At 36.0% G+C, this 19,402-nt stretch overlaps 3 protein-coding genes across 3 annotated transcripts in view; 1 reads left to right on the forward strand and 2 right to left on the reverse strand.

Moving 5' to 3' along the window:
• The window catches only part of LOC136816886 (MOB-like protein phocein), a 121,319-nt gene that overhangs the window by 6,836 nt on the left and 95,081 nt on the right, over window positions 1-19,402 (reverse strand). The window lies entirely within an intron of this gene.
• On the forward strand, window positions 1,085-11,676 carry LOC136816885 (KAT8 regulatory NSL complex subunit 1-like). The gene is made up of 9 exons (XM_067073216.1): window positions 1,085-1,187; window positions 1,403-1,527; window positions 1,739-3,137; window positions 6,357-6,823; window positions 8,132-8,219; window positions 8,443-8,486; window positions 8,702-8,794; window positions 9,899-10,188; window positions 10,802-11,676. Exons 3-9 carry the CDS (start codon window positions 2,323-2,325, stop codon window positions 11,411-11,413), a joined length of 2,409 nt encoding a protein of 802 aa, XP_066929317.1. The 5' UTR covers window positions 1,085-1,187; window positions 1,403-1,527; window positions 1,739-2,322; the 3' UTR covers window positions 11,414-11,676.
• Window positions 13,530-19,402, reverse strand: part of LOC136816887 (uncharacterized) — a 17,837-nt gene continuing 11,964 nt past the window's right edge. Inside the window, exons 7-14 of the mRNA XM_067073220.1 lie at window positions 19,302-19,334; window positions 18,556-18,603; window positions 18,024-18,175; window positions 16,519-16,586; window positions 15,916-16,088; window positions 14,366-14,530; window positions 13,973-14,153; window positions 13,530-13,670 (exon numbers count right to left, since the gene is read on the reverse strand). Coding sequence (XP_066929321.1) covers window positions 13,601-13,670; window positions 13,973-14,153; window positions 14,366-14,530; window positions 15,916-16,088; window positions 16,519-16,586; window positions 18,024-18,175; window positions 18,556-18,603; window positions 19,302-19,334 — 890 coding nt within the window. The 3' untranslated portion in view covers window positions 13,530-13,600. The remainder of the gene's footprint in view (window positions 13,671-13,972; window positions 14,154-14,365; window positions 14,531-15,915; window positions 16,089-16,518; window positions 16,587-18,023; window positions 18,176-18,555; window positions 18,604-19,301; window positions 19,335-19,402) is intronic.

Here is a 19,402-nt window from a genome sequence, read left to right on the forward strand (position 1 = left end):
CGAACCCACTAAATGCAAAGTTTCGATGTTTTGAAACCCAATGCCTTAACCACTGCGCCACGGATTCATGCCGAGATAGCGTTTCTGATGGCTATTTATATTGTACAAACTGCAGACCAGACTGTATTAAGAGAAAATCACAAAAGAGTGCTTTTTTCGAGCTCCAACCCTAACCCTAACTGATAATAACCCAATTCCTAGCTAATCTGATACGTAACCACACCCAAACCACACCCAAACCCAACCCTACCAGGTCGCCTGCAGGTCCTGACACTATTCCCGCATACCGGATCCGAAAAATAGATACATGTCTTTCGTCTTTACGAAGAAGCTTTCACCTCAAAGAACTGCATAGATGAAATTTTTTTTCCATGGGTCAATTTTGTCTTCGAAGATTGAAGAAACTTTTAATGAAAAAATAAAGTTCCCAGTTTTCTTCCTTTTTTCCCTTTTTCAGTTTGAATTTCATTTTTATTCATTTTCACGCTTTTAGCCTGAGACGTCCTATCTCATTTACACTGGGTGACGAATACCCCATGCAAATGCTCACCCCGTTCATTTGCCAGGATGTGCCTGACTGTCAGAGCGCACTTTTCCGACGATTTTAGTGCCGACCGACCAACCGACTCACTTTTTGGAGCTGGAAATGACGCGAACACAACTTATATGTGATTGACGTCTTACCCTACTTCATGGTAACTATCAAGCTATCTTGCAAACAGTATAACAAAAAAGAAGGCTTGTCTTTATACAGTCATTCAGTCAGACAGTCATTTTGCATAAACCAGAGGCCACCACCAGCACTCAGCTCAACATATATATATAGGTATTTAATATTATCATACAAACTGATGATGAGTCTTTCAATCACATTGCTTTAAGCCTACTATTGTTTGGAAATAAAAACTTATACATTGTATAGATTGATGAAAAAACAAGGATAAAAGGCTTTAAAATAATGAGAATACTACCCGACATTTTCCAATTTGATTTAAGATTTTGAGGTACTTGCTGTTTTTCTCGGCAGCCATATTGTTATTGTTCGAAGAACATGATACGGATTCCAGTCTCACACGGAAAAGCTAACAGAGAAGGTCCACATTGCACGAAATCGCGACGGACAAACAAAATCTGCAGACAAAATCCGGCGAAATATTATTTCTCTGGACTATTTTCGCTTTTTTTTTGTGAGTTTATTGGATAATCTCCAATGATTTCACTGAAAGCAAAAGTTATTTTTCAATGTTTTGGATGTAAACGGCAACAACTTTGCCGGACCAAAATATTTTACGACTGTTTTCTTTTTACAATGTAATGATTTCCATGTTTCAATATTTTCCAGATCTATATTCTCCAGCTAACCATTATTATGTGTATTTTTCTTTTTTTCTCCTCATTTCAGGTCAATCTACCACCAAAGATGTTATGATAACCAAATTGGTACCCCCTGAAGATATGGTTCCTAGGATATCTGGCTCTTGCCCACAAGAAGGGGAGGGGAATTGAAAATAATAGAAATATAAAATTGTAATTTTTTTTTGCTTTTATCCCAAAATTGGGCCAATCCTTTGACATATAAAGATTAAGTTTCATTCAACATTGAATAAAAGAAGTAAAATATCAATCCAAGCAACTTTGAAAGCGGTGAAATGCAGAGTTTTGGTTTTTCCCCAGATTTCTCAGATTTCTTATAGTTTGAAGGCCTCAATATATAATTTTCTTTATTTCTATTTTTCAGGAATTTACCAGCACTTGAACGGATAATTCCAGACTTAATTTGCTCTTTGATGATCTGAAGGGCTTAAGCTTTCAAAATTTTGGCTTATTTAGTCGATTGGTTTCGATTACGGGCTTTTTTGGTGAAAAAATCGATATTTGACAAGACATTTTTGGTCGAATAAGTTTTTTACGGCAGCCATCTTTAATTTTGTTTTGGTAGACTGCGTCGAGTTCAGACATGCGCACTCGATTATTGTGGTCATCTGACACTTTTCGGCGAGAGCTTGCATCGTTGTATAGATGATGTAAAATGGAATTTTCGTAAGATGGATTTGGACAGAGATAAATGAAAACTCCCGCCTTCTTGTGTATTATTGGGTACGAAGAAATTGTTAGGTTTACTTTTGTATTTCAATAAATTTTAACTGGATCATACACACCCTTGAAAAATTGTTGGATATTTACTTCTTTGAAAGATTGTTTTCAATTTTACGCGCTCTCATAACAACAAAGACTCGGTGTGGTGTGGTTCGCGGCACGATGACTGGCGTTATAAAATGTGGCTGCTTTCAATAACAACGTGTATGGCTAACGATTGTATTGATGGCTCCGGCTTTGGTTGAGCTTTCTACTTCTAAGGAGAGGAACTCCAGTAGTAAGAAATACATAGAAAATTTTTCTTGCATGTCTCGTTTGAACCTTGAACTGGTTGACAAGATAAGATTTGTTGACTCTTCTCCCTTGTTTACATGTGACATTGACAAAAAAGTTAATGAAAATTTGAATTCTAAAGAGTTCATTTCTCAAGTAATGGTTTCACATGAAAGTGAAAAAACGCCAATCAGCAACAGAAATGGAAATCTGCATAAAGTAATCAAAGAGGAAGTTATTTTGAACCTGAAAAGTGAATCATTCAAAAACCAAAATTCTAATAACCACATCAAGCAAAATGGATGTGCTGACTTGATACCCCATGTCCAGAAAATTATTGATAAACCAACTTGCTGTGCAACTACGATTGATGTCAACCGGGAACCGCAACCAGTTGCTGAATTTAAGCCGACATCGCAAATCAAACAACTTCTCAAATCGAAAGAACAATCCATCAGCAATAATTTTTCCTATATTGACAATAATCTCAATTCATTGAATGAACGTCTGAAAAGACTGACGTCAAAAAGTTTATCATCAAATGTTGCTTGTTTTGTCAGTAAAAGTAAAAAAGTCTTGAACTATCACGACAAGCCTAAAGAAAAGGATTACAAGAGTTGCAAGACTGATTTTAGCGAATCTAAGTCATTACCGCTTCCTTTAAAACTTTCATATGACGTTCTTCCTGACCCAATCACTGATAATGAGGATGATCTAGACGTAAAGCAACATATTCCTTTTGGTGGAAAGCGACAAAAAAGCTCTAGGTGGGTATAGCTTTTATATATCATCAAAAGAATTTGAGAGGGGGAAAAATTTGCCCAAAAAAATACAGGTGGACTTATTTTCGTAGTATTTGTCAGTCAATCTGTTGCATTTGACAGTATATACTGAGTGAATTTTAGAAGTTCTGAAAAAGTTCAAAATTGAAGAGGATGAAATTTTCTTTGACTACTTTAATGGGATAAACTTTTGCGGGATTAAATTTCGCGGTTGGGCCTGTACGTGAAATTCAAAAATTTCGCGCGGACTTAATTTCGCGGATGGCACTATTGGGTGGCAATATTTTCACAATTTTGTGACTTTAGCTGTCAAATCGTGCATGTTGGTTGTTGAAATACACATTATTAGCGCCTCTTTGATGCAAGTAACAATTCAAATAGTATTTATTTGACATATTTTGAGTTTTATTTAGAAATATTTCGCGAATGAGGCCCTTCCAAATTTCCATTGGGACTTAATTTCGCAGATTTTCGCGGATGACACTCAAATCCGCGAAGTCCGCATAATTTAATCCCCGCAAAAGTTTATCCCATTAAAGTATATTGACAGTCAAGGATTATGACAAATAAGGAAACCTGTTGACAATCTCCCATTTAGGAGATTCAGGTATGCTTAATAGGAGAGTAGACACATTGACATAGATTTTTGTGGTTTTATTACATTGATCCGCATTCCCAAAACTACCTTAAAGGAAGAAATTTTGGCGGAAAGAAAATTTGGCGGATTTGGCCAGAATCCGCCAAATTAAGTTCCCGCTAAAATTTCTTTTTTTCGCCGTCCGCCAAAATAAATTCTCGCCAAATTAAACTTTTTGAAAATATGATCTCTTTTAAGGTGTTTTTGCATTTTTTTGCGTATTTGCATATTTTTACGCCATTTTCAGGATAGATTTTTTCGTCCAACTGCCAAATTAAATTCCCTCTAAAAAACTTTTTCGGCCATCCGCCAAATTGAATTCCCGCCAAAATTTCTTCCTTTAAGGTATACAAACCTTTTCTACATCCAGAATTGCATCACTGACCATAATTTCAAGTTGTTTCTCTGATGGGCTCCTCAAAAATTAACACCATTAAAAATCTGGCGTACAGAGCCTGACACTAACACAGGCTAAAATCTTATATTTTTCTTTTTACAAAACAACCTGCTGGGTCCTACATTTTAAAATTTCTAGAAAGTGTCTGGGTACTTTTCTTTGCAGATAAAAAGTGCTCGGTGCAAAAGTCTTTTTTTAATACCAATCCCTTTTTGCTTGATATGGAATAATTAAGGATAATTCCAGATTTTCAGGTTTTTCTGATTGATAGGAAGAATATAACAATAGCGTTCAGTTTGAGGGGCAGAATTAATGACAACAACAAACAAAAACTTAACGCTATTACTATTACTATCCATATTGGACATTCAAACAACGTTTTTTTCTAGTGTCAGCCAAGTTATCTCGCTTCAATGCAATGTCTTCAACGAGTTTTTAGCACCTTGCAAGCGGGCCGTAAATAACCAAGAAGTGTTTTTTTCCGACGTTAGCTTAAGTGGATAAATTTTGCCGTGGAATTATAAATACAATTTTTGGCAGAAATTTAATTTGGCGACAGATCAATTTCGTAAAATTTGGCGGGGATTTAATTTGGCAAATTGGAAATTTTGTCACATTGAAGTGGGTGAAAATTACTCAAAAATATACTAAAAATTTGTGATTTTTCACATAATTCTCTTTTTGTTAAATTTGGCGGGGATTTAATTTGGTGAATTCCCGAATTTGGCAAAATTCGGCAAAATTTGCCAAATTTAATCCCCGCCAAAATTTATCCACTTAAGGTAGTTTAGTGCAACGACTTCAATCCAATTCCAAGCAGGCCGCAAATGATGTTAACCTGGGCCCTCTGAAGCCTGGCACTTTAGTTTCCTCAGCGCGGGTATGACAATTTGAGTCACAAAACCTTTCAATACCACCCGCCGATTGAACCTTTAATGACCGCTATATGGATAGTAATAATTAATAAGGCCCTCTGTAAGTATTGAAATGTAAAAAATAATGTAAAAAATAATTGAGGCTTGGAATTGGTACACTCTTATTTTATAACAAGCAGAAAAATTTTGATGAGGCTTCACTGTTCTTATATTTTGGCACTTTGAGCCTCAGAGAAATTGCTCTCATCCTTGTAGGATGAAATTGAGGTATTTTAAGGCTTTATACCCAATTTTTACTACTTAGACTACTTTGACCCCTAAATTGCTTGTAATTCTGTGTAATTGAGTAATTCCAGCCTCAACATTTTTCTTGAATTGTTCTTATTTTTTGGCAATTTTGAGCCCTCATTGCTCTTATAAAATTGTTCTTACAAAAAAAGAGTTAATGTTAGAAAAAAATTGTTACTTTAGAAATAAACTTTGGTTTTACAGCATAAAAAAAGTTAGTGATATAAAAAAAGTTGGTATTGAAAGCCTTTTGGGGCCATAACAGTGTTCCATATTCTAACACACTTCAGTGGCTATAAGGCTAAAGCTTTGCGTTTGCAGGTTTTCCTTAGTTTCCAGACCAGAGTTCCTGGCACAGTTCCTCTCAGCAATTTCTCAGTGATTCATATTATTAGAAATTTTCAAAAGCCTGGCATACACCATTTAAACTCTTTGATGGGAAATCGCTCTTATCTTTTTTAATCCACTCAAAAAACATATCTTACTTGGAATACCATAAGAATATCTTAATTATGAAGATAAACTTTGAGAAAAAATCACAACAGGTCTCTGATTTGAATTCAACTTTTGACACCTTGTACCTTATGCAGCCTTATGTCTGGAGATGGGTCTCTTACCTTTTTACAATTTTGAAAAACTTGTCCTCATGAAAAAATTGATTTTGCCAAAGCCACAAGAAAAGAGGCAGGTCTAAAACGCATTATACCTACAACGTAATACCTAATGTTCTTGGTAAGCCTTTAGGATCAAAATATACTGATATATACTTGGACAAACGCTGGTATTTTCGTTTTAATTGTTCCTCCTTGTGTCCTTTTTTTTCTGGATAAGGGCTCAAACTGACAGTGCAGTTGAGTGTTGGAAAGAGTCGGACCCAAAAATCATAATTTTCAAGCTAATAAAGCAACCCCAATCAGATATTTTGTCAGACTCACTCGAAATTGTTATGTGGATTCTGTCTGTAATCAATAACACCATATGATAATTTTTGAACTTATTTCTTTCAGACCAGCCCCACCTTCAAATGTTCTTCATCAATGGAAACAAAATCGTGCCAAGATTGGGTCCCAATGCTCCTGGTTAACACTCAAGATGGCCGCGCTTGATGACAAGATTTCATCCTTGAATAAAGTTCATACAAACCTTAAAACCAGCAGAACTGTGAGAAACCATACATTTGACGAAGCAGCAAAAAGACAAGTGCAATTGAATAACAGAAATGGACTAAACGACACGTCTCAGGCAGATTGTGGTTGTAGTAGAACAAGACCATTACTTAATAGTCAATATCACAAATATTTACGACAAAACAAATATATCCCACAGACTAGCAATCAAGACTCGTATTCTTGTCATTGCATTGGAGGAAGCGCTGGCTGTCGATTTTGTACAAAACGTTTCAGAATGGATATGTGCTCTCAAACGAAAGTTGAACTTGATCAAAATTATCATCCAATTCTATCACAACAAAGTGGTAGGTTGTTTGTTATTGTAGATCTTACTATTCGGTTCTTTCTGAACGATTCTTTATCAGACTGACTGCAATGCAAAAAGGATATGGCATGAAAATATTTTCAGATTGAAGAACAACACCTATTCATTCTATGCTTGGTATGTGAGGCCTTGCATTTAGTTGCAATCTGCCATTTAAACTTGCTTTTTTATTTGGATACATTAATACTTTTTAAGCAAATCTGGAAGCGGTAATCTAATTAAATCTTCCAATTGCTTGATCAAACTCTCGCAGACTGTCTCATTATTTTGATAGGAATGCACACTCCCAATAGAGATTTCCAAATTTATATGATTTATTCCATTTCAATAAGGGATGCTAACTTTTCTGGGGGCTTGTGTAGGTGAGGTACCAGGATTTTTCAAAAGAAATTGGGAATTTAGGGGGGGAGGTCAAATAATAAAAGGGGGTTTGGAAATTTGATCATATACAAATAGGCACAATCTGTGATGGCTTGGCTTGTGATGGTGTATGCTTTGTACTCTTTGGTCAGTTTGGTTGTGCATGGGGGGGGGGGGTAAAATATCATTACAGAAGGAGAGGGTGAGATAAGCCTCGAAGGTTTATACACCCCCTCTGCAAACTATGCAGATTTCATTTCCCACGAGACAGATTTTAATCAATACCAATAGCCCTCAGTTCTTTTTGTCTAATTTTCATAAACCTTTTTAAATTATTGTCAATAAATACTGTCCAAAACCCAGGTCTCTCTCAAACACAATATGACAATATGAGAGTATCATTGAACAGTGTTTTTAGTTTTTAGGGTGATTGGCTCTTGGTAAAAATCATTTAAGTGATGACTGCGTATTGATATTAAGCAGATATGCGACAAGAACCAGCTAAATATTTTCGATATCCGAATCTTTCGCGTTGAATATTTATCGTTCACTCATCTACAGAAAAATATTTCCTACTTTCGTTTCCTTCGTCTCTTTCTCAAAAGACTCTTCTTTTCGAACGTTTCACTTTCTCATTACTATCATTGTTTTTCTTTTATTACAAATAAATCAAATTACTTTTTTTAATTCCACATCACCTGTTGTTTATTTATAAAAAGAACAAACACTTCAGTTATTTATTTGGCATTTTATATTTTTTGACGAGCTCGCAAAGAGATACTTTAAAAGATGGGATGATGTGGCTCAATTAAATTTGAAGGAATAGTTTAACAAGTATATTGCAAAATATATGCTAGGGGACCTGTCAAATGTTTAACCCAAACTTGGTTAAACCCAATACATGGATTTAATAATTTTTATTTTTCAGACGTTTCGCTGTCCTACCTGCTCGAAGAAACGCTTCGGAAGCAAAGAATCAACACCAAAGTGACAATCACCAAATCAAAAAAGAAAAAGTAAGAACCCTGGAGTTTTTTTAGCTCTATCAGTCGTTATACGGTATCTATGAAAAGCTATTTCTCTTTTTCTTAGCGATTTTTTGTCCTGCTTCGTGAACTTTGATAAAAAAACATTGGAAAGTTACACTTCGGAACTTTTATTAGACCCCTAAATGTCAGAAAGCCGAATCACAAGTCGAACATTCGTCAAATTATTAGAAACTCGTTTTTTTTGTCATAGGAAACGACCTCAATCACTGACGACTCATTCACCCATCGGAGAAAGTAAGTTTTATCGTTTTATGTTTTTTGACAAACGACGATATGTATAATTTGCGAGTTAACATATGATAACCTTAAAGTATAGTATACGAGTTGATAAATAGTACGGTCTATTGGACAGGTGCTTTTACTGTTCACCGAATAAGCTGGAAAACATATTCGCATATCGTTTCGTATGTTGGGTATCTGTTTTACTGTCTTGCTTTTCTCTTTTCTAGAAGTTGAAAAAGCATTGAAAGCGAAGAGTAAATCGGAGCGCTCTAAATCAGACGAATATTCAAGAAAACGTTACGCGGCATCTGACATTTCGAGTAAGTTTGCTTGTTGCTCTATATTAGATACTACAAATAAAAATTTTCCGTCTGTTAAAGCCTTATGAATAGACAGGATAACATCTATTTTTGTCTGTGAAAATAATCACTCAAAAACAGAAGGTCCTTGCACTAAAACCCCCTTCTTTGTTTTTCTTTATCCTCCCGTGGAGTGATTTGTAGATGCTTTGCTTTTGAAAATATCATATTTTACTTTAAACCTAGACTAGTAAATTAGTCGTTGAAAACAGACCAATATACAAAAAATTCAAGCTCCAAATAAAAAGAATCAAAGAGGTGAGGTTGCGTGTCTTTTCTGAATTTCAACGACTAGAAGCTTCTTCCCTCAAAAAACGTTGTTTAATTTTACAACTATTTTTAGGTTTTTGAGATCCATCCTAACTTTTTTGACTAAATGATATTTCATAGTAACATAAAACATGGGAACATATAAATAAATGAGCATTTCCAAAAATGAAATAAACAGAAAGAAAAATGAATGCAATCCCGCACGGGTCAGACAGTATGTCTCACCTTACGATTTTAGGTGAAGAAAAAAAGGCGTTGGAAGCATTGAGTTTAAAGCCCGAAGGGCTAGAGTTCAATCTCTAACCTTTCTCAGGCAAGAAAAAGTGAAGCCTTAAATGACGACAGATTGAATCTAGCAATTCCTTTGTTTACGATTGATATTTTTTTCGAAATTTAGCGGTAAATTCTAGTTTCAATCTGTCATTTGTGGAAAAACCAGGCGACCCGCTCAAGGCCGCGCAACTTTGGTAGGATTTGTTGGCTTCAAATCCTACCAAGGAGATTGACTTCTAGCCCTTCGGGCTTATACTTCATTGGTTGGAAGTAGCTTCTAGTCGGTTATTTTCCTTTTCTCTCACGCGCGCTGAATATTTACGACTAGTTCACTAGTCTACTTTAAAACGTGTTTCGTTTGTTATTAAAACCCATCAAGAACCACGAAGAAGCCGTTTTATTTACTCCCGCCGTGTTTTAGTGTATCAGTGAATGGTCCTCTTTACAAACAACTTTGTTCAAGCTGTTTCACTTAAGTGAATCAGTTCGATCGTTTTAATAACTGTTCATTTTTATCTCCAGGCAAACTAAAGAAGTTTCGTAAGCTTTCCGAATCTTGTGATAGCGCATCCAAGCCTTCGACACCGACCAACGAGCTCGCGAGTCCTTTATCACAAAGTCTTCCGTCGACCGGTTTGTCTGGTCTTAAGAAGAAGAAGGGAGCGAGCGCCAACTACGACATTGATAATATCGTCATCCCCTACTCGATCGCGTCATCTACTCGTGTCGAACGCATTCAATACAAAGAAATCCCCACGCCTGGATGGAGAGCAGCTAACGATCTGCTGAACAATGACGAAATAGATTTAGAAGTAAGTTACCATAGCAACCATAAACTTTTTGATGTTATAAATGTGAAAAGGGGAAGGCTGATGTAGAAGGCTTTATCGCTCTTTCGTGGCTGATTGAAAGAAATCGTTTTAATTCTTTCTACATTATTAATAAACCGATAAAACATGTTGTTTTATTGTTCAGAGTTCGGTCTGCTCATAACAAGATAACAGTTATTGGTTTATCATTTTGTAGTTCGTGTACTGTACTTTCATATGAGAAAACAAAGCAAACAAAGACATGCCTTGAGTTTGTCACTTCCCAGTACACACGTCAAGTACCCCTTTTAAAAAATACAGCCCAAAGTCTTCTGCAATCATCTGACCCTTTTCTGACGCCCTATCTTAAATTACACGTTACTTGAATTTCAAAAAGGCATTAAAATGTATTCTTTTGTCGAAATTTCGTGATACGGATAGGTTGTTTGTTGTAGTGTTATACCTTCTATACTTCACGATTAACTGCTGTTGCCAGATAGCCTGGGGAAGTTTACCTTGGGCTGATAACTTGTGCGTTTTCCAGCCCCTTTTCTCATACATGCAAGTTTCAAGACTTGCTTTAAGTAATTTTCACAAACATAACTTTTCTCTTCAGGACGAATTGACGGACGACGAAACGTTTAGAGAAAGACATTCGCGTTGTGAAGTCACAGAACAGAAGCGATTCACGGATTATTTCCAACCAGTTCGACGACAACGCTCCGTTCGAACGATCAGCGAAGGACCAAACTCAGAACCTCCTTCTCCGCACATGATCGACGAGCGTTCTCTTGTCAACACGCCCGTCGAATCGCCCAACCCTCTGAAAATTCTCCAGAATCGATTAGCAAATGTTTGCGAATGCACGGAGGCTGAGCGTGACTTGCCTTGGTTACCTCGGAAATTCCCCTTATCAGAACTTGAAACTGTGAAGTTGGAGGTGTTCAGTGCACCGCCTTCTCCTTGTTTTGGGGAGCCACCGAAACGAATACCTAAGCCCTCTTCTTTATCCCGATCTTCTTCGTACACACACCTCGCGAACATTACGCCACGAAATTCACCTATACCTTCAATGTCACCTCTCGCCAGCCCTCCTACGCCTGAATCTAATTGGACAGTCAAAGTTTTGAACAATGCGGACAATCAAGACATGCCTACGGTGCATGCGCCGACGTTGAATGATAAGCAGCAACGAAAAGGCATTGTTTTGAAACTTGCCAAAAAATGACATTTGGCATTTTTAAGAAATTTTCTCGGAATTTTTTTTCTCGATAGTTCATATTATCTGATCTTTTCTTTTTTTCTGAAAGATTTTTCCTTTGTACAATTTTGTAAATACTTTATTCCAGTTATGTTTTCTCTCTCTTTTCCGAACTGACTTATATATTCTACAAATAAGCTATTAAAAGATAAGACCAGAGAGATGTGAAGAAGAAGAAAAAACATAAAAAAATCTAATAACAGAAAGAAAATAAAGAAAAATGAACACAAGATTTTTATTCGGTTTCATTCTTATCTTATTTCGTAATTATTATGTCCAGGATGTTGATGGAAGATTGTAAATGACATTCCAGGGAAATTTAAGATTTATGAACTAATCACCCGTGTCAAAAGATCTACTTTTGGAAATTACTCAAAGCCAGATTATGCTGTAGTAGTGATATTTTTGAGGAGTTAGGAAATTAACTTTGCTCAAAAAAGTTCAAGAAATTTTGGTATGTGTGGCCACGAGAGAAATACTGATTTTTGCATGATGACAAAATTTCTCTCAATTTTTCTCAACCTCTTTTGGGTATTTCCCATGGGTATTTTGTCTCATGAAAGAACGCAGTCTTGTATTTGTACGGTACACTATGAAATACAGCATTGTTTATGTACGCGTTTTTAGCCAATCAGATTGCTCATATTTTTCATGTTGATAATAAGAAAAAAGAATTACGGAATGGGCCGCTCTATTGCTTAATACGGTTTTTCAGCTTGATGCATTGCTATTCTTACTTCTCAAAAATGTCAAATTATCATTAAGATACAATTCCGTCCATAATATTTGAGAAGAAAAGGGAAATTCCCACGAAATCTTATGATGTGAGGCGAGGGGTAAATCACTCGAAAATTATCGTACACCTCTACAAAAAGTCAAAGAAAAAGCCAAAAATTCATAGAAAAAAATCAAAAACTCTTCAAAAAGTCAAAAAGTTTCTTGAATGGGCGGATGAGTGGAGCAAAATTTATGGACAGTTAGCGTTTTTGGACAGATTTGGGCGGGAAATCTTAGGCGCCCGAAGGTGGTGGGTGTTTTTGTCGGGAAAAAGTCAAAAAGTCCAATGAAAACTCAAAAAGTCAAAAAGTATCGTACACCTTTTTTCAAGTGATTTATCCCTCGATGTGAGGATCCAAAAGTTCAAGAACAGTCCGAAAGGGAAGTCCCACCCCACCCAAATTGAAATACTCGATTAAATCTAACAAATAGGCCAAAATTCACTTTCTCGCCCGAACTTTAAAATCCTAAAAACGAGGAATGAACCAAAATGCTCAATATATTTTGACCGAGATTGTAGAAGAACTTCGTAGAAAATACTTAAAAAGATTTAGAAATTTGAGTTCACAAAATATTTCTTCCCTTGCCGTAGACTGCGGTTGAAAAGATAATCGTGAGTGGGGTATTATATAGTTTCGCGGTTGAGAGGATTTTTTGTTTAAAATATGGCTTATTTCGCCCTAAAGAGATATGGGTTACCTTATCGGGGATTAATGCCTTTAGGTGACGAAATTTTTCCCCGACGAAAAAAAGCCTCGACTAAATAAAAAAATCTTTCCCCGATAAGGTATTTATAAATCATGAGAATATTCGTCGCGGATTTGTCGAAAAACCGGGAAAATTTCGTTACTTAATTAATAAGGTAGTAAAGCTTTTGACCATTTAATCCTTTTAACCTACCCCCTACCCTAAGTTCTAAATTTCTTAAATAAAAACAACTTGGGAACTTAGGAATGAATTTAATTTTTCTTTCGCGAAATATTTTCAAATAAGTCGTTCGCAAAATTCTGAAGCATGAATTGAAGATGCTTTTACATCTCAAGCAAATTTTAGGCAAATTCTGAAAATTTGTAGAGTTCCAGCCAACCGGAATATATTTTGAAACAGACTTTGTAATTGATTGACACTCCTAGATAAGCGAAATCGTTTCAAGCACTATATTTCGAAACATTTTCTGAAACAAAACCCAACGAATTTTGTCGTGCTAAAAAGTTCATTCTTATTTAATTTCGAAACCTTAAACGACAAATATCGGTCGAAATATAATAATAAGGGCTGCAGAAAAAAGGGTAGAAGAAATAATTCCAAAACTGCTCTTCTTAAAATATAGCAAGTTCTTACGATTTAAAAATTAATATTATTTCATTTTATGATATGTTACGTGCGATGATAAACGTCGAAGTCAGAACCAAATTCACCAGCTCGAACCAAGACCCGCCTCGTTGACCTAAACAAAAAAAAGCAAACAAGCTATTGAGAGAAATGCTCACCCTGCCTAACACCAGGCTAAAGAAAGGTTGGGATTTTCGTCGGCTAAATGATCGGTAGCATTTATAGAGAAACCAATGGTTTTTTTCATGATTAGCAAAACAGAGTGTACACTTATTAAAGCGAATGGACTCAAACATTTATACATCAACAAACATTTTTCCAGTGAGAAATTTCTCGATGATTGGTTTCGTGAAAAGCTAACCAAAATAAGAGCTGAATCTCCTTTTATAATATGATAAATAAAATCAAGCTGATTACCTGTCTTTAGGTTTCATCATGCTTTTCCTCGGTCTCATGTCACGCGGGATAATGCGCTCTGCTTCGATTTGTTTCTCGCGCAAGCGTTCATTCTGCTCGCGTTTGATGACGAAAACGAAGACAAAGATGAGGAGAAGAAGAGCGATGATCACCCCGGCTATAATACCGATCGTCTTTTTTGCTATGAGGGAAAAGTAGATATACTTATCGGGGGCACTAAAAGAAACACCATACAAAAATCCTACTGAAAATCAGAAACGTATAAATACATGTTTGACACCCTGTCGGTAAGAACAAAACAAATTCTAAAAGTGTTTAAGAGAGGTAGATCTTATCATAATCTACGATTCCACGGTGAGTAAAAAGAATAGGGATTTTATGACACTATCATACCTGTATCCTTTATAAGATTGCACTGTCCAACTCTACCAGATCCTTCGTAGCCATCTTTGCAGATACAAGCATACGATCCTTCACCAGGGAAATTGTAACAGTACGCATTTTGATCACAAAAAAGTTTGTCACCCCGCGAAGAATCAACTGAGCATTCATCCAAATCTAAACAGAAAGATGAATAGTCAATAGATCGCCAGTATCATTGTTAATATTATGATATCAAGAAGGACTACTGGTTAGCTTTGACTGTATTCATGATATGCACCATTGCAATGTCTTCTGACATTACATCACGGACCCAATAACTGATTGGTTGTAAATGAAGTAAAATCAGTCAATACGTCACTTTCAACCAATCAGCTGTTGGGTCCATAGAAGACATTGCAATGGTTCATATCATGAATTGAATTTGTATTGTCAGAAAAATGTTTCGCTCAACGAAGCCCTGAAAAATCCAGATCTCAAAAACACATGACGCATTATCATATAACGCCTATACTACTGTATTACACGCATTATAAACGACTCCAGTCTACAGTCGAGTCTCCATAATTTAAACCTGCACACAGATAACCTTGACCAGTTAAGGGAATTTCAAGTTATGGAGTAAGGTTTATAAGGCATTGTTAACTGAAAGGACTGTAAAATAGTCGAACGTGCGCAACGCACTGGGCTCAACTTCAGTGGCTTCAAATTATTCATAGGCCCAATTGTGGACCCCCAGATATTTACCCAATGAACAAGTGTGCTAAATTTCAACCAAATCCGACCATTTTGGAGGCCTGTAGGCTGCTTCAAAGCTTTAGCCTCGTTTTGGCAAAAAACTCGTCCCTAGGCCCCAAAAATCTAAATTTTTGAAAAATGCAAAAAGCACCCCCAGATATTCACCCAAGGAACAAGTCTGCAAAATTTTAGCCAAATCGAACAATTTTTGAAGTCTCCAGGCTGCCCCAAAGTTTTAGCCTCGTTTTGGTGAAAAACTCGTCCCCAGGCCCCAAAAATCAAAATTTTCAAAAAATGAAAAAGAACACCCCCAGATATTCACCCAAGGAACAAGTGTGCAAAATTTTAGCCAAATCGAACAATTTTTGAAGTCTCCAGGCTGCCCCAAAATTTTAGCCTCGTTTTGGCGAAAAACTCGTCCCCAGGCCCCAAAAATCAAAATTTTTGAAAAATGTAAAAAACACCCCCAGATATTCACCCAAGGAACAAGTGTGCAAAATTTTAGCCAAATCGAACAATTTTTGAAGTCTCCAGGCTGCCCCAAAATTTTGGCGAAAACTCGTCCCCAGGCCCCAAAAATCAAAATTTTTGAAAAATGAAAAAAACACCCCCAGATATTCACCCAACCAACAAGTGTGCCAAATTTCAGCCAAATCGAACAATTTTTGAAGTCTCCAGGCTGCCCCAAAGTTTTGGGACATACACACAGACACACAGACACACACACAGACACACATTCTCAGATTCTAACTCAACTGAAGTTGAGAACTTTTTCGAGTTAAGGAGACATTCGCGTTATAGAGGTTTGAGTTACTCTTTTGTACCTGTGAATTCAGTTCGCTTTTGATCGAGCGTGGCTTCTATGTTGCTCTCAGTGATATTATTCGCTTCTTTAGTAACTGTTGTTTCCACTGTTTTGATGCATTCCGGTCTGGATTTTGTTCCGCAGACTTCTTCCGGTATTTCAACGGAATACTCCACCACCAAACTTCCAGGTCTGAACGAAAAGAGAGTTTTCCAAATTTCAGAGAACAGAAAAAGACTTCTTATTTCCATTAAAACACCAAAAATAATCGCAATAATTTTCACATCGGTTACTTTGTAATTACAATTGACCTTCAGAAAGTCTGAAGGATCCACAAATACCTACTTGCTAACCCATTAAGTGCTGCTGACTTCATATGAGATCGCTCAACTTTTCAACTGGTAGGTCTGAACGTGGGAGTGCCATGACCCTTGTTTTTGACGCTGCCCGAATAAGAGACAAATCGAGATTGTTATTTTTTGCTTACTTGGGGCGTGTACGCGCATTTGAAATCGAAAGATATTTAAAATTTAAAGCGATGGCACCTAATTGGTTGATAAGTGTATGGGGACTCTCAAAAATTTTGAAAAGTAACAGATATCAATGAAAAAGATGATCTCACTTGTAGTCGATGATGGTGACTTTGGCTGGAGAAACATTTCCTGAGGCTTTCGCATATACTGTTGATAGCTGAAAATGATAATCGAAGTTGAAATGAAAGCGCTAGACTGAGTGTAGCCTAGTTAACTAAGCCCGTGTTCGCAAGGCTAGGGCACCCGGTTATGGCAATATAGCGTTTTCGGCGCTTTACAAGATTTTTATATTTACGGATTCAAGATAGTTTGCCTTGGAATACTGTTATTCAGTCACAACTTACATACCATCAGATTTATCCTAGTTACCGAATCAAACTAGCCTTGATTTCTAGGCTAGATTGAGTGTTCATCTATTAATATCAAGCATTCAATTCTCCACCTAGCAGCTTTTGACTAATATGCTGAATTATTTACTTTCACAGGTTTGCACTACATTTGATATTAGGATGACCTCAAAATTAAAAGTGACTTATAAAAGTTTTTATAACAATATACTTTATAAGAACATTTATGATGTAATCTCATGGTTGATTGAAATTCGATTGACGTTTTTGCTTACGTTAATTTGTAATTTCCCGCGAACTTATAATTTCCCTCCTAGCTTTTGTAATTTCCCGCAAAAGTGAAATTTTCATCGTTTGGAAATTCATCACCTTTTTCGGCTTTCTTACTAACTTCAAAGTTTAAGTAAATGGAATACTATCCAATTAAAACTCGATTCGCGTTTCTATGACTTTTTTGAGACCTCTTTTTAAATTTTCAGATTGATTTCCAGTGTTAAATTGACGTCTTTCAGAATCGTTAGAATTTCAATCCAAACCATGAGATTAACCAGGAATCCCATGCTTGTTTTCGTAAAATTCTGGATAAATTACCCTCGGTCAAATTTCGAAATGTTTTAAATTTTCCTCGTTGCACTCGGGAAATTTCAAAAAATTTCAAAATTGACCTCGGGAAATTTATCCCGAATTTCCCTTATAACCATGAGATTACTAGTACAAATTGACCTAAAAATTAAAATTATGGTAAGTGAGTTTCAAGATGATTTTCCCCAAAAAAGTTAAGAATATTCTTGATGAATTGAAAAAATAACATTCTTATATAAAAAAAGCGTGTAATTTACCTACAATGTAGAAAGTTAATGGAGAAATGGTTCAAAGCAGGCTATACTAAAGTCAATTTCAAAATATTTAAAAAAATTGCATGTGTATTTGTTAGAGTTGTTCAAATAATATCTGTATCTGTTTGCATCAATTTCAGCGGGTGTTTTGGACTTTATGAACTGGAGGGATGAAATCAAGAGAAGAAATAAACAACACCAACATTTTAAACAATGCTGTTCGAGTCTTTACTAACTCATCATCGGGTTAAAACCTGATTTATGTTGGTTTTAACCTACTGATGAGTTATAATAAAATCAAAATTTTGGTGTTGTTTATTTGTTTGAATCATGATTTAGTGGCTTGAAGAAAAAAAATCAAGAGAAGAACTTGTGTTTTTCAGAAACAACAAGAACGAGGATGCGAATTACCCAGTTGATGATGTTGGTGTCCATTGTATTGAACCGTTTGTCTTTCTTGGACAAGATGACACTGATTTCGTTATTATCTCCTGGTTGTGTGACCACGTTCCCATCCAAGGTCAATTTATCGAAAACAAACTTCCCAGCAACACCCACTTCAGCTAAAAATTGAGGGCAATGGTTGAAAAATTCGAAATTGTCAAAATCTTTTGAGATTTTTTAACGTAAACCCGACGTATACGAGGGAATGCTCTTTGTGTTTTCTCAAGACATCACACAATGAACCCATGAGCTTCCTATATTTTCGTCATAAAGGGAATGAATCTATTTCACTGTCTGGAATGCTAAATTCAGTAAGGATCTCTGGTTCCATCATTTCAATCAAAGATATTGGTAACGTCTCGCAAATGTGTTTTTCGGGGGGGGGCTTCAGGAATCCCGTATTGGCCGGTGATTCGTTATTTGACGCAAAAATGACCGGCATCCAGTATATTGTACCCTCGGAAGTCCCTCTTTTTTCCAAACGAAAACTTCCACTCACCAATCTGAGAACCACGTTTGACACGCTCATCGACAACTGGTGCAAATGCTAAAATGAGAAAATTAGTTGAAAGAAGTTGAAAAAGTGAAAATGAATTCGTGGTTACGCCAAAGTCTTTTCAAGTCTGGTTGAGGTAAAGGTTGTTAAAACACGCATTTTAGGGGTCAATCAGTTGAACACTTTGTTTGAAATCTTTTGATTGGATTAACATTTTTAGAATTTTTTCACTATGTTACTGACATAATATTGAAGTTTCATTCTTGTGTAATTATAGCGCTATTTTACGAAATGGTCATTTTTTTCTTTTCAGTTTTTCTTCATTTTCTTGAAAGAATTTTGAAAAACAAACGAGTCGAAAATATGTTATGGTCAAAAATAAAAACACTGCGCACACGCTATTTTTGGCACATTTAGTAAAAACATACATTAGTAGAATACACGTTTTTTTTTATAAGAACGTCAAAAATTTTCGAAGCCTTCGGATGTTCTTAGTTTTTTGGATTTGAAGCCAAAAATGTTCTTAAAATGTTCTTATTTTCAGCATTTTTTGAGCATTTTGATGTAATTTCTTAAGAAAATGCATGTTTTTAAGTCTCCAAAGCCTTAGAATGTTCTTAGAATGTTCTTAAATTTTTGAGCCTCGAAGCCTTATGTTCTTATATAGTTTGTTGTTATAAAAAAAAAACGTGTAGTGTTAGAATAGAATAGTTAATAGTTTGAAGAAGAACAAAAAATTATCTCCTTACTTGCATTGATTTGGCTCCCTCCTCCTTGTTGTTCTGTAAAAGAAGAGTGGAGAAAATATATATTGACCTTAGATACCATCTTCCTCCGTTCCTTACAGCAC

Source organism: Clytia hemisphaerica, unplaced genomic scaffold (assembly GCF_902728285.1).
Source record: "Clytia hemisphaerica strain Z4C2 unplaced genomic scaffold, Clytia hemisphaerica genome assembly, whole genome shotgun sequence".
NCBI lineage: Eukaryota > Metazoa > Cnidaria > Hydrozoa > Leptothecata > Clytiidae > Clytia > Clytia hemisphaerica.